At 34.6% G+C, this 15,335-nt stretch overlaps 1 protein-coding gene across 8 annotated transcripts in view; it reads left to right on the plus strand.

Moving 5' to 3' along the window:
- The window catches only part of DIAPH2 (diaphanous related formin 2), a 971,442-nt gene that overhangs the window by 445,393 nt on the left and 510,714 nt on the right, over positions 1 to 15,335 (plus strand). For all 8 annotated transcript variants that reach the window (XM_027053564.2, XM_053201433.1, XM_053201431.1 and 5 more), the window contains one exon: positions 422 to 523. In XM_027053564.2, the coding sequence (XP_026909365.1) occupies positions 422 to 523 (102 nt within the window). The remainder of the gene's footprint in view (positions 1 to 421; positions 524 to 15,335) is intronic.

The raw sequence follows: 15,335 nt of genomic DNA on the forward strand, positions 1-15,335 counted from the left end.
AGCTGTCAGCACAGAGCCGACGCGGGGCTCAAACTCATGGACCTTGAGATCATGACCTGAGCCGAAGTCGGACGCTTAACCGACTGAGCCACCCAAGCGTCCCTTGGTGTGCTTTATAAGGTTAAAGATTTTTCCAAATTTTGCCAATTATGAAGAGTATGGTTGACTTCTGTTATTATTGTACATGCATTAATTCAGCATAGTATTTTTCTGTTTTCCATATGAATTGACTAATGGAAAATAAAGCTCAAAAATTATGCTGTATATTTAAGGCACGGTATGTTAGTCAATTTTTCAATGTCATTTATTTCCATTTGATCTTAGCAAAAAATAAATTTACTTTCCTAATCACTTTTAGAGTTGTTGATGCAAATTTACTAGCCTGGTAATATTAAGTTTTTATACTTTTCTTTTGTTTTAGAACCTTGTAAAACATCTTCCTGAGCAGAAAGTACTCTGTGAATTAGCACAGCTGAGGAATGAGTATCATGACCTCAGTGAGCCTGAACAGTTTGGAGTTGTGGTATGTATCTAGCATAAGGGCCCACAAACTCAACTGGGGTGTAACACTTGTCAGAAATAATGAAAAGGACATTTCAATTGTTGATTTTTTTCAAACTATACAACTACATAATTTAATATAACATTGGCTGTCAGAAAAAAATATTATTTATCATGGTATTGAAACATAAAGAAATTTCTATTTCTATTTTACAGAATACTTCAAGATATCTCCTGGGAGCTCTTTCATACTAGTGCTGATATTTAATTCTATTAATACATGAAAAGTAGTATATATTATTGTATTGGCTATTTTTTTCTTTTATTTAGACCTTGATGTTAGAGTTTGCCCCCCTTCCAAATTTAGGCTAAATGAAAGAGTAATAACTAGATAAATAACAATATTCTAAAAACATTTTTGTGGCATGAACTGTGTCAGAGAAAGCACAGAATTTTTAGATTTCCTCTGGAGTGTTATTAATTAAGTGAAAGCTTTAAATATACTGTTTTGGGAAGAAAATTCTCATAAAAATATCGTGCTTTAATATGTTTAAATCATTATTGGAATGAGTTGTTTCCTCACCCCCTCTTCATTTTAAGGGGTACAAAGGATGACTATATATAAATTATGTATTAAAGAATATAGTTACATGTTTTAGTCATTCCCCAAACCTGCTATTGAAATAATGGGCAAAGCAAAAATGGGAAAGAGGAGATGGTGATTTATTTAATTTCTTGGAGGAAAAGCTATTTTTAACTTCCATATTCAATACAAGTTGGTTTACTTTATGGAGAAGCAGCTGTATTATGTATTATGGCTCCCTGACAATTTCCCATATGAATACTAAGACTCAAAATTAACATTGGAACTAGTAGTCAAATACTGTCCTTCATCAAATATTTTATTACCTTTTTAATATTAATATATTTTAATTGATATGATTTGGTACTTTGCAATTTAAAACTCTTGATTAAAGTCAAAATGTGATAGGGCAGAGAGCATTCCTTTTGAACATGTGCAATAAATTCTTGCCCACATTTAGAGCTTATTAATTCTCAGATATGGCATTGCAAATACTGCTATGGGAAGATTCTGTCAAATCCCTGAAAATAAAATCAGGAGTGTATATTTGGGATGAGATAGACCTAAGGTAAAGTACCTGAGGAAGATATTTTTCTCTTTTTTGAATTATGCAAATTATTCCAGTTGAACTGGCTACATATTACTGATTAAATCACAGAGCTTTAGTGCAATATTAAATAATAAAATTTTCTAGACCAAAGTCCACATTTGAAACCTAAGGTGCTTGAATTCATAGTGTAATTGAAGCAGAGCTATATACTATCTGAGAATTCAGCTGTGCCATGATGGTTATGAGTTTTACAGTAGGTCCACTAAACAGTTTTTCTGAGGCCATTTTTTTTTTTCCTGAATGCAGTTTATCTTGGAAGATGTATTAGTTTTTCAAGCAAGTCCTTCAAGAGGAATATCCTTGGTGCCACACTGAGGAAATTAAGTTTGGGGACATAAAAAGCAATATACCTTCTGAATTAAAAGCAAAATAGAAAATGGAAGAGATTTCTTGTTTATGCACATAACCATAAATAATTCCAGGGCTGTGTACATGAAGTAACCTGGTCCTCATATTTAACTCCCCCATCCTTAGTTACATGTCTGTAGGGAGAAAAAAGTCAAGGACATTACAAAGTAATTAATGCTACATAAATTACCCAAGGTAGTATCCATCAGGATTTGCCAAATAAAGTTTAGATAATCTCCTATCTAGGAAAATATTTTTGAAATAATGATAGGCCTTAGTCTTTTGAGCACCAGCTATTATTGTTGCCATTATTGTTTATAGAAACAGAATGTATTGGGATGCTTAGAATATCTTGTATACAATAGGCAGTAAATATTTATTGAATTGAATTATATGATGATTATTGAACTCAAGTATGAGGCCGAGATTAAAAAGAGCATATTTTAAGTCTGTAAAAGCAAAAATTATGTTAAAACATATTTCTCCAAGTCAATGCTAAAACTAAATTAACTTCTTTGTGAATACACCCAAATACTTTTTAATCCTCAAAATATATTGACAGCCTACATTTAGGAAAGCTTCTCAAGTGTAGAATCATCTGCACTAATGGGAGAGTCTCCAAACTGGTTGTCTTGCTTCTCTGCTAATTCCCCCATAAACAATTAGTGTAGTCTACTTAAAATCTATATCCGACATGTGATTTCTGTGTCCAAAACTTTCAGTGTCTCCCAGAATTTACAGAATAAAATCTGAGCTCCTTAGTATTCTCATTCTGCTCGTAACTCTGTGTCTTTATATCCTGTTCTCTTTGGTGAACTGAGTGAATTGGTGTCTTTATGACATTTTAGCTTTTACCGCAGCAGGACTCTCACTGCCATTTCAGCAGTTATTTTACTTGTTCCTATTCAGTGACCTTTCATTTTTCTATAGTGGCTATATCATATCTTACCTGCTCTTCTTAAGTCTTCTAACCTCCCCCTACTCTTTCTTTTCACTTACTACCGACCGTCTAATCTTTTACACACCAGAGTAAAAGGAAAGCACTTAGGCTTCAGAACCTCCAATATCTCTTCTTCCTATGAAGCTATCTCTAGCCATATCTTTTATTAACATATTGTCTGTCAAACCTCAGAAAAAGGGATAGCTTATTATTATTACTAATTTGTTGTTGCTCTTCTTATTTACAGAAACAATGCATTAAGGAGCTACTGTGTCTGATACTATGTTAAGCATTTTTATATTCACCATCTTATGTATTATTTGTATCTATGAAGTTTGCACTTTTATTAGCTCCATATTATGAATGAGGAAACCCAGGTGAAGGAAGGCTAGGGACTTTGTCCCAAGGTTACATAGCAAGTGCTAGATGCATAATTCAAACCCAGGCAGTCTGATATAGACAGTGCTTTTATTCATTTTTATTTTAAAATTTTATTTATTTTTATATAGATATATTTTTATTTGAATTTTAGTTACTTAAAATACAGTGCGATATTAGTTTCAGGAGTAGAATTCAGTGATTCATCACTTACTTACAACACCCAGTGCTCCTCCCAACAAGTGCCCTCCTTACTACCCATCTAGCCCATCTCCAACCCACCTCCCTCCCATCAACCCTCAGTTTGTTCCATATCATAAGAGTCTCTTGTGGTTTATTTCCTTCTCTTTTCTCCCCCGACCCACTTTCCATATGTGCATTTGTTTTGTTTCTAAAATTCCACATATGAGTGAAATCATATGGTATTTGTCTTTCTCTGATTTATTTTGCTTAGAATAATACATTCTAGCTCCATCCGTGTCATTGCAAATGTCAAGATTTCATTCGTTTTGATGGCTGAATGATATTTCACTGTATATATTTATTTTATTGAAGAATAGTTGACATACAATATTGTATTAGTTTCAGGTGTACAAGATAGTGCTTCAATATTTATATAAGTTACAAAATGGTCACCCCAGTAAGTCTAGTTATCATCTCTCACTGTGCCAAATTGTTACAATATTATTGAGTATATTCCTTATGCTGTATATTACTTCCCAATGTCTTATTTATTTCATAACTGGAAGATTGTACCTTTTAATCCCCTTCAGCTATTTCATCTATCCCTCCACCACCCTCCCCTCTGGCAAGTACCAGTTTGTATTCTATATATTTGAGTCTGTTATTGTTTTGTTTTTTGTTGTTGTTGTTGTTCATTTGTGGCTTTGTTTTCTTAGAATCCATGTATAAGTGAAATCATGCAGGATTTCATTTAATATAACATTTCATTTCATTCATACTTATTTCATTTAGTATAACATCCTCAAGGTCCATCCATGTTGTTGCAAATGACAGGATTACAGAGTAATATTACATTACATACGTAACACACATCACCACCACCACCACCACACCTTTATCTATTAATTCACTGATGTACATTTAGGTTCCTTCCATATCCTGGATATTATAAATACTGCTGTGATGAACATAAGGGTGCATATCTTTTCAAATTGGTGTTTTTGTTTCCTCCTGATAAATAGTGCTTTTAACTGCTATACTGTTCTATTGTGTGTGTGTGTGTGTGTGTGTGTGTGTGTGAGAGAGAGAGAGAGAGAGAGAGAGAGAGAGAGAGAGAGAGATGCTCTACTATATGCTAATTTACTTGTCTGTGTTTTGAGCATTATTGTCTCTTGCCTGCTTTAGAGTTCTGTTTTTATTATATCTTCAGTTTGTCATTCTGCAGTTTGACTTCCTCTTCAGAAAAAATAAAACTTAAGTCCCTCACTTCCTAAAACTGAATAAACTGATAGCTGGATAGATGAATGAGTGAAAATCATTTCTTGACCCTGAGATCCCTGATAGCTGCTGCTGTGTCTCCATTTCCTATCATCTGTTTTTTTTTTCAAAGATTAGTTTCCTTTTCCTCTACTTCATTGCTTCTCATGTACTATTCAACAAACAACAATCAGAATTCTGCCTTGAACAATGCGTTGAAAATTACCTAAGAGAGGTCATTAATTACCTCCTAATTGAATCTAGAATATACATCTGATCTACTCTTCATCTGTGTCATTACCACCTTAGCCCCAAGCTAGCATCATCATTCTCTTTAACAGTTATGATATACTTTTAGCTTCTTGTCCCCACTCATGCTTTTGCCTTTCTCCAAGTTAATCTCAGTGCAGCTCTCAAATGTGGCATTTCTAGAGTTTTTTGTATTGCATCATATAATTTATCTGATTAAACCATCAGTGCTGTTGTGTGGCACTAAGGCTACAATATAAACTCCTCACCAGGATTTACCACCTCTCTCACTTTTATCTCCTGTTGCTTGGCTTCTTGCTCATGTTCCCTCAGCCACACTGTATTTTATTTTTCACTTTTTTGAATTTACCATGCTCTTTCCTGCCTCTGGCAGGAGATTACACATGCTGCCGCCTCTTACACTCACTTGCTGCCTGCCTCTTTCCTGCTTATTCTTCCAGTCTTGGCTTAAAGTTCATTTTGCCAGTGATGCCTTCACTTACCTATCAGTCAAAATTCAGTCTTCCTATTAAAATCCCTCAGAGCGCTATTTTTCCTTTATCTTTCTAGAAGTTATCATGGTTTGTAGTTATTTGTAAGGTTGTTTATTTAACATCTGTAAATCCCTGCTACATTGCAACTTTTTCAAGTGCATGCATCATGCTGATTTTATTCACATAGTATACACTTAACATATATTCGCTGAATGTATTAACTCGAATGCAAAATCAAGCAAAATCAAGTGGGCTCTTTTTAGTCCTGATTCTGTATCCATATGGTACTGGGTAACATGGAAGGATTTAACCTCCTTATTGAAAACTTTTCTTTATTTACCTTCTCTAACAATAAATACTCTTTCCTGATTTCATCCCTATGAACTGCCAGTGCCCTGTGGAGTTTCCATTATCATATAATTTCTTGGATAAAAAAAAAAACAAAAACAAATCTCATCAGTTAGGAATAATCATATGTTAGAAGTGAGATCATTCCTGTAAGATTCATTAAAATCACCATCATCAAAAAACAATCAAATTGGCAAACCTGGGGAAAAACATGGCTTTGACTTTTTGAAAGAAATAAATTTATCTGAGACAGTGACTGGGCTGCTAAGCTTTCTCTAAACTTTTTGGGTCTTTTTAGCAGCCACATCTTTGGGCTTGCTTGTATTCATATTTAATAAGCTAAGAAGAAACAAAAGGGGAAACAGAAAAAAGAAACTAATAATAAAATTCACTGACCTTTTCCTCTGTATAGAGGCAGACCACCTGGTAAAAGGGATGTTCTAGTCCCCACATCTATGATCAATAATTCTTTTCTTTACTGGGGGTAGATTGTCTGCATAGCTTCCCACTGATTTGTCCTCCAACCTGCCTCCCACAGAACTGAATTGGGTACATTGTTGTAATTATGTGCTGTACTTTTACTGGGGGAAAAACATATATCTTTGAAAGCCTTGCCAGTTAGAACCCCAGCAGGAGCTTTTAGATTCTTTAGAAAGTGTATGCAGCTCAGCTGTTCTCAAACCTCAGAGCTGTGGAAATTCCCACTTGTTTTGCAGTGATGATGGAGACCTATACTGTGTGTCTATTAAACTAACATCTTCTGAAAAAGAAGACAATAATTAGTTCTTTTAGTAATCACTACTTTGTTTTTCTGAGTTCAAAATTACCCATATTTTTTTTCAATTAAAAACATTCTAAAGCTATAATCTAACAAAAATGTTGGCTAGCCTTGTGCATCAAAACATTTATAAGAAAAACACAGATTATGTGATATTGCTGGCAGTACATTTATCTTTTTTTTGTTTACACAAATACATAAAGGTGTGTAAGGAGTAGATTTATACCTATAGCTGGAAGTACAACTATGAAGTAAGTGTGCTTTTTAATTTTTTAAAGCCTCATAAGAGCTTATGAGCTCTATTGAAGTTAGCTTAACCAGGTGAAAAGGAAATTTTTAAAGGCTTTTTTTCTCTCCCAAATATCATCAAAGGCAATTAATTTTGATAGAAAAGTATAGCTCTTCTATTCCATTAATGCTAAGCCATTATTCAAGTTTGCATATTCATTGGAAAAAGAAACATTTTTATTTCATCTGCTTTCATTCAGTGTGTTCACTGTTTTCATATGTAATGCCCTGATTGTTTCTATTTTCATTCTTTTTGTAAATATGAATGCTAGCTCTTACTTTTTGAGGTGTATTAATTTTATTGAAGGAAAAGCTGGCTTAATAACTTTGAGATCAAGACAAAGAATACTTGCCACAACTCATTCTCAAATCCATGTGTTCATATTCTTGTTCATTTCATTGACTTCTCATAATAGTTCATTTTGTGGCAGGATTGCTTACTTACATCGGATTTTGCAATAAAATAAATAAATAAATAAATAAAATAAAATAAAATAAAATAAAAAGTAAAATAAAACAACCTGAAAACTGAACATTCAGATTAGGTCTATGAATGTCAGTCAATTTTGCTATTGATTTCTTTTCATTAAATTTTAAAAATCAGAAGTTAACTCTTTTCCTCCCTCTGTATATCAGTAACCTCTAATACAACAGCATAGCACAACAGTCATTTTGATGGCCATTCTTGGCCTCAAACAGTTGTTTTCAGAAGGATGTTTTGAAATGGTCTCAAACTCTTGAGTTTACAGTGTCTTTTGGGGTGGACATTGTTACTATGTTTTGTTTCAGACTAAAGAATAGTAGATGTTTGTTGATGCATAATTTCCATCTATCACTATTTTGGGGAAAGTGTTCTCTATCAGTATATCATTGTTTTTTGATATAGAGTTGGTATTTTTTAATTTTTTATTTGACGTATAGTTAACATGTCATATTAGTTTCAGGTGTGCGATGTAGTGATTTGGCAGCTCTTTTATATTATGCGACATTACATTTTTCCAAAGCCTGATGTTATAGACTATGGTTCTTATCTCTCCTTACATCTAATATAGAAACATTTGCCATTGGCTTCATGTAGTAGGTGCACTTGTATTGATTATTTTGTCTGGTCTAGGTATAAAACATACTGCAGAAAGTACAGTAATAAGCAGGAGAGATCCTGTTCTTGAGGACATTGTTGGCTAAAAGAAGATAAGAAAATTGCTTCATAGAGAGTCACAGATGTCCTTGCTGTATTTCCATACATTGAGGCAGAGTTCTGCTCAGTCATTGAATCTAGATTTCACACCTTTTATAAGCAGTTCTGTCTGCTGTTTAACTTAATATACCCTTCTTTAATTTGACTTCATTATTATAACCTTCATTATAGTTACTGATACAAATTATTCTGTATATGCTATGTGTGGTGAGTCCTAATAGTATTTAACTATTTGTGAAAAACACATTGTAACAAAGTATATTTGTTACAAATATATATGATAGGTCTAATGAATTCTTAGTATTATATTTTGAAGAGACTACGAGATCAATTATGTTTGCATGCGATGGTCATTGAAGGTGTGTTTCTTAGCAGTGCAAAAAGAAAGATAAATAACCTTAAAGGTGGGCAACATGTGGGAGCAGGAGCAGCATGTGGTTATCTCCTCCTCCTTCACACATGACTTTTACATTTGTGCCTTTTTTCTTTCTCTTTGGATTCTTTTTAATTTTTCTAGTGTTTATTTTTGAGAGAGAGAAAAAGAAAGAGACAGAGAGAAAAAAAGCCAGCAGTGGAGGGGCAGAGAGAGAGGGAGACACAGAATCCGAAGCAGGCTCTAGGCTCTGAGCTGTCAGCACAGAGCCGGACGTGGGACTTGAACCACGAACTGTGAGGTCATGACCTGAGCCAAAGTTGGACGCTTAACCATTTGAGCCATTTAGGCACCCCTCTCTCTGGATTTCTACAGTAGTTTGGCAGTAGATTGATATTCACCATCTGCCTAGGTGGCGGAGTGTGTGAAATTTAAATCATATAAACAAAACTATCTCTTGAGTCTTTGGGGAAATAACCCACTTGTAGCTGCTCTCACTAAAGCTGTCAGTACATTGTTTTAAATATAGCACAGATCAGCTAAAGGAATGGTAGCTGCTTGATGTGATTTGATAGACAAGTACCTCATAACAAAATAAATCCCCTATATAATACAACACCATGGTCAACATCCCACAGTACTTCAAGGAATGCATTATAAAACAAAGAATGTCGACTAAAATGCTGCCAGGGATCACAACTGAACACAAACATGCATTTCAGTCGAGTTTGTGTTTTTAGTTATATCACTTAGGTGCGCTTAAGTGCCTTTTTGAGACATGAGCCTTTTAATAGTTGTATCTGTGGCTGGGGATGTTGCTCTGCGCTTCCTATTATTTCTAAGCTTAGTTATCCAACATATTCCCTTATATACCCAGATCCTATAATAGAGATTCAACTCTTGTCTATCAGTGTACCTGGTCTGATTGTAAAAATTAACACTTCTGATTATAGAAAATTCTGTTCATATGATCAATGAATACTGATTCGTGGCCACTGTAAAGAGATTAATATAGCATTGCCTCCTCCATGGTCTCCCGATTTTACATTAACACATTTTCAATGATAACATTTATAATAGTAAATATATATTATGCATTAAAACTGGCTGAAGAGAGCACAACACAATATTTACAGTGTGTTTAATAGATAGTGAATGCTGTTTCTCACCAAGCCCTGAAAATACATTCCTTAATTGTGAATGAGAGAAACTTTCCCTCAGGTTTGGTAGAACAATCCATGGCCATGGTTTCTTTTTGGGTATTTCTGAAAATGAAGAAAGAGGATAATAACAACAATAGCTATTGTTTTACTTTGTGTCAGCTACTATGAGAGGAGAGTTACACATAGCATCTTATTGAAGTCTGACTGCAACTTGCATGGGTTAATTAAGGAATGAATTTTACTAATGGGGAAATGAAGTCTAACAAACATTAGGTAACTTATACTAGGTCATAAATTAGAAAGTAGTAGAACTGTAGTTCAAGTCCAGGTCTGTGTAGCTCAAAATCCCTATTTCTTTCACTGCAACTTGCATTATAAGTCTGGAGAATGCAGGGAATGGTTTCTTTCACTCTCTGAGAATTAGGGGAAAATTTCTGTCAGATCTACTCTTCAAAATATTTATACAGGGCTCTGCATTTGGGCCCCATATCAGATTGAGCCTGGGCAGTATTGTTGGGATGTCCCATATGGTAGCAAATTACTTTATGTGGGAGGTAGGATACCCTCCTCTTTACCCATATAACTCTATTATGATACATTTTAATCCTCTCCCTAATCCAGCACTTTGCTGATTTCGGAGTTCCTATTTATATGAATGAATTCATTCACTCTTTTTATAGTTATTGTCCTAAGCCATCTGTCATATTTATCACCTTCTATGCCCTAACCTATGTTGTAGATGGTAAGTGAATGAGGAAATTTTGTCAAATCCAAGGGCAACTCTGACCTCTTGCAACGTGCAACCTCTTCCCAAATCAGGGTGACTGATGATGGGTTATATCCAGTAAGAACAGTTCAACAAAGCTAATTCCCTAGCATTTCTGTTTGATATCTTAGCTGGAGAACTATTGTGGGGACAGTGAAATATTATTATTATCTGTTAAGTTTGTTCAGTAGACAATCTGGCTGTCCTGCTTGAGAGATCTGAAAAATGGCTAGGCAGTTAAGAACTACTTTTAAATATTTAAATGTCTAATATATGCAAGACCCTGAGCTAGGTGCTACACAAGGTGCAGTCTTTGACTCTTCTCTCTATGTACTCACCTTATCAACAACCTTGCTTCCTATAGCATCTGTTTGGATAACTCCCCAAATCTGCCAACTCTAACATTTACTTCCTCCTAAACTTAAAGGCTGAATTTCCAAAAGCTACCAGATATAATAATAATACCTAAAACTCAAAATGTCAACAAAGCACTATTAGTTTCCAATTATACAGGTGTCATTTTACCATTTATATTAGGATCTGTAGGACAGGGAAAGGCTGGAGGGATCAGAGAGCACATTTAAATAGTCTATTTTAATAATTCAACAATGAAGTACATAAAACTTAAGCTTGAATGACGAAAACGGAAAATAAGAGACAATTATAAGAAACTACTCAAGTTAAAATCTAGTCGAAGAATGATATTAAATTACATTATGTTTACTACAATGTGTTGATCATCCCAAAATTTGGAAGCTTAGTAATGGAAAGCTAGTAGTGTCTTTGTTAGTAGTAAGATATACTATTTGATGTCTGAGAGGATAGTGAACTAAGTTCACTTAGATACATATATATATATATATATACACATATACATATATGGTACCATATATATATATATATATATATATATATATATGTATATGGTAACAGCCAAGTGATATTTTTATTTGTGGATTAGCACCCTTTACTCCACCTTTCCACAAGTCTAGAAGCAGAGTGAAATATAAGGAAGTAATATTTATGGATCATTTATTTGGCTACTATCTAATTATCAAAAGAAGACTGATCCAGTAATTTCCCATGCCTCATAGATGAAGAAACTGAAGAGTGGAGAAATTAGGTAGATTAGTTTCACAGGGTGAGAAAATGTGAAAGTTTCTAGATTCTATCTTTAACTGAATTTGCTACTAAGATGCACCTTACCTGCACCAAACACTGCCTCAATCCCTGATTAGCTTGCTGTAGTATAGGCAGCAGAAGATCAGGGGAAACACTTTCATCTGAAACAAAGCAACAGACCAAACATTAAACTGCAGCAAACCAGCATCTCCTTCTGCCTTCATTAATGCCAACCGTGTTCTACCTCACAACAGACTTAAAACCTTGGAGTCATCTTTGACTATCTTCTCTCATAACTAATGCTAAATCCTATTGCTTCTTCCTTAATTCCATCTCTCATATCCATTGCTTCTTTCCCCTTCCTACTGTCAACATTGTAGCTCACTACGTGTTTCTTAGGCCATTTTGAAGAGAGAGTACTAATGCTCTCTCTGTTACTAACCTCTCCTTCAACCAATCATACATACTGTTCCCAATGTGATTTCAAGAGGCATTGTGGTGTAATAGTTGAGAGTTTGGGTTATGTGACCTGAATGCCTGAGTTCAAATCTCCAGCTCTTTAACATACAACTTGACTTTGCACAAATCACTGAGTATTTTTGTGCCTCACTTTCCTAATCTAGTGCTAATAACTTTTCCTAGGATCGTTTTGAGACCAAATCAGTTAAAACATATTTATAATACATATGCAGAAAAATGTCTGGCACAAGGCACTTAACACATGTTAATCACTGTTATTGTTACTATTATTATGAAATTGCACTTTTGGTCACATTATTTCAGTTAGAGGTGGTACTAAAAATTAAATATTAAAAAAATGATTGAATCCATGTTCTCTTGATTTGTAGACCAAAACTGAAATATAAACCCTGGAAAGGATAAAAATATGAATGAAGATAAGTAGTAGTAGAACTGAAATAAAATTAAAAACCCATGTAAGCCTAAGGTTTAAATCACTGGTTGATCTGGGACCAATGCCACCCTGGTGAGCTGGGTTCCTATAAGCCCTACAAAGCATGGCCAAAGGCCATGTACATAATGACTAGTACCTGATCACAGTAGCTCTAGGGCATTTTTAACCATCAGAGAGACTGAAAAACTACTTCCTAAATATATAAAATGATAGAAACGTGTGTGTGCAAATGCTTGTCAGTTACCAATGAAAGGAAAGGAAAAATAAAGTGGGGAGGGATTTAGAGAGAGTAGTGGAGGCATAAAGAAAGGCAGAAAGTCATAGAAACTTAGTTTCCCACACAAACGTACACCAAGAGATTTGTGCATTCATGGTGATAGAGACTTTGATATGGTTAGCTTCCGATTTCATGGCCTTTACATGGACTGATTGGGTACTTTGGTCCACATTTTGCCCCTAGGTATGTACCTCATATATTCCTAAGTATAAATCTTTTCTCACACCATTGTTTCTACACCCTTTTGGCTCCAGTTTTTGCACTCACTCTCACTCTCTCTTTTTCTCTTTCTCTCTCTCTCTCTGTCTCTTTTTTTCTATCCATTTGTGTCACCTCTACTGTGAAGTTTTCATTAAACATTGTAGTCCTAAGAGATTAAGTCAGAAAACTCTCTAGCACTTAATTTCTGTTTACCCATCTAGAATCATATGCTAGTTCTATCACTAACTATAGTTATCAAGTGACTGTGTTATGAGTTTTAAGCTATATTGGAAACTTCTGATTTGCTAGTATGTCTTATACTTACCATGTGAGTGCTGAAGAAACTGTAGGATGGTTTGTATAATATTACCCTGGTCACATAAAAAAAAAAAGAACTATTGATAAGTAATAAGATCTACATAAATATAGTAACAGGTGGATATTCCCCACATACTTTTATAAGTCTACCTATAAAAAGCATGAGAGCATATAATGGGGTAAGAAGAAGGCCAAGTTAATCTTTGGGGACACATATACCCATGGTTAATGGGCAAGTTCATTTCAAAAGGCAACCAACAGAATGCAAAAAAATATTTGCAAATGACATATCAGACAAAGGGCTAGTATCCAAAATCTATAAAGAACTCACCAAACTCCACACCCAAAAAACAAATAATACAGTGAAGAAATGGTCAGAAAATATGAATAGACACTTCTCTAAAGAAGACATCCAGATGGCCAACAGGCACATGAAAACATGCTCAACGTCACTCCTCATCAGGGTAATACAAATCAAAACCACACTCAGATATCCCTTCACACCAGTCAGAATGGCTAAAATGAACAAATCAGGAAACTATAGATGCTGGCGAGGATGTGGAGAAACGGGAACCGTCTTGCACTGTTGGTGGCAATGCAAACTGGTGCAGACACTCTGGAAAACAGTGTGGAGGTTCCTTAAAAAATTAAAAATAGATCTACCCTATGACCCAGCAATAGCACTGCTAGGAATTTACCCAAGAGATACAAGAGTGCTGCTGCATAGGGGCACTTGTACCTCAATGTTTATTGCAGCACTTTCAACAATAGCCAAATTATGGAAAGAGCCTAAATGTCCATCAACTGATGAATGTATAAAGAAGTTGTGGTTTATATACACAATGGAATACTACTTGGCAATGAGAAAGAATCATTTGTGGCCTTTTGTAGCAACGTAGATAGAACTGGAGAATGTTATGCTAAGTGAAATAAGTCATACAGAGAAAGACAGATACCATATGTTTTCACTCTTATGTGGATCCTGTGAAACTTAGCAAAAGACCGTGGGGGAGGGGAAGGAAAAAAAAGAGAGGGAGGGAGCCAAACCACAAGAGACTCTTAAAAACTGAGAACAAACTGAGGGTTGATGGGGGGTGAGAGGGAGGGGAAAGTGAGTGATGGGCACTGAGGAGGGCACCTGTTGGGATGAGCACTGGGTGTTGTATGGAAGCCAATTTGACAATAAATTGCATATTTAATTTTTTTTAAATTAAAAAAAAGAAAAATTATGAACTATGCCTTGCTTCCATATTAAAGTAGATATGATCTATTCAACAGCTCATTTGCTTCTTTGGAAGGGTACTTTGTGGCTTAAGGACTTTTATGTTGTCAAATTCTTTTTATCTTATCTACAAGATATCTCAGTGCCTACTCTGTGCCTAACATTTATATTCAAGAAACTAAACTATATGTGCCAAAAATAAATATAATTAGAACTTTTAATAATTTCTTTTCATTGTTGGTGTGCTTGTGTTGTTCATATGTGTCTATCCCCATCTCCACCTCTGTCTCAGAATTTATTTGGTGAATGAAAGCTATTAAAATGACTTGGAGCTATAGGAAATTAACGACCAAAAGAAATTATTATCATAGGAGCTATACCAAAGGGAATAGAGAACATGCACGATAACTATGAAATAAGTAATTAAAACCTAAGTTGAACTGTTTTGAAGAAAACCATTATGGAATTTTTGAATAATGTACTTAAAAGTAAGTTGATGTGATTTTACCATAACCTAATTATATAGCATGAACATTTTGTCAAGTAGAAGAAATTCTTTAGAGCATATATAAATATTTAATATATTTGGTGAATAGAAATCATAGGTTTAAAATTATTAAATGTTCAATCAGACCTAGTCTTCTGATTTTAAACAGCATAGTAATAGATAATTTCTTGGGAAATGTGGTTCACTTACATTTTCTGTCATCATGCACGTCTTTTATCTGTGGCCACACTATTCACTCAGGCTCAATTTCACGTTTGTAAATTTTCATAGTTCACCGCAGGGACAAATTTTTGGCAGTTTAAATGCTATTGATGACT

Source organism: Acinonyx jubatus, chromosome X (genome assembly GCF_027475565.1).
Source record: "Acinonyx jubatus isolate Ajub_Pintada_27869175 chromosome X, VMU_Ajub_asm_v1.0, whole genome shotgun sequence".
In the NCBI taxonomy this organism is placed as follows: Eukaryota; Metazoa; Chordata; class Mammalia; order Carnivora; family Felidae; genus Acinonyx; species Acinonyx jubatus.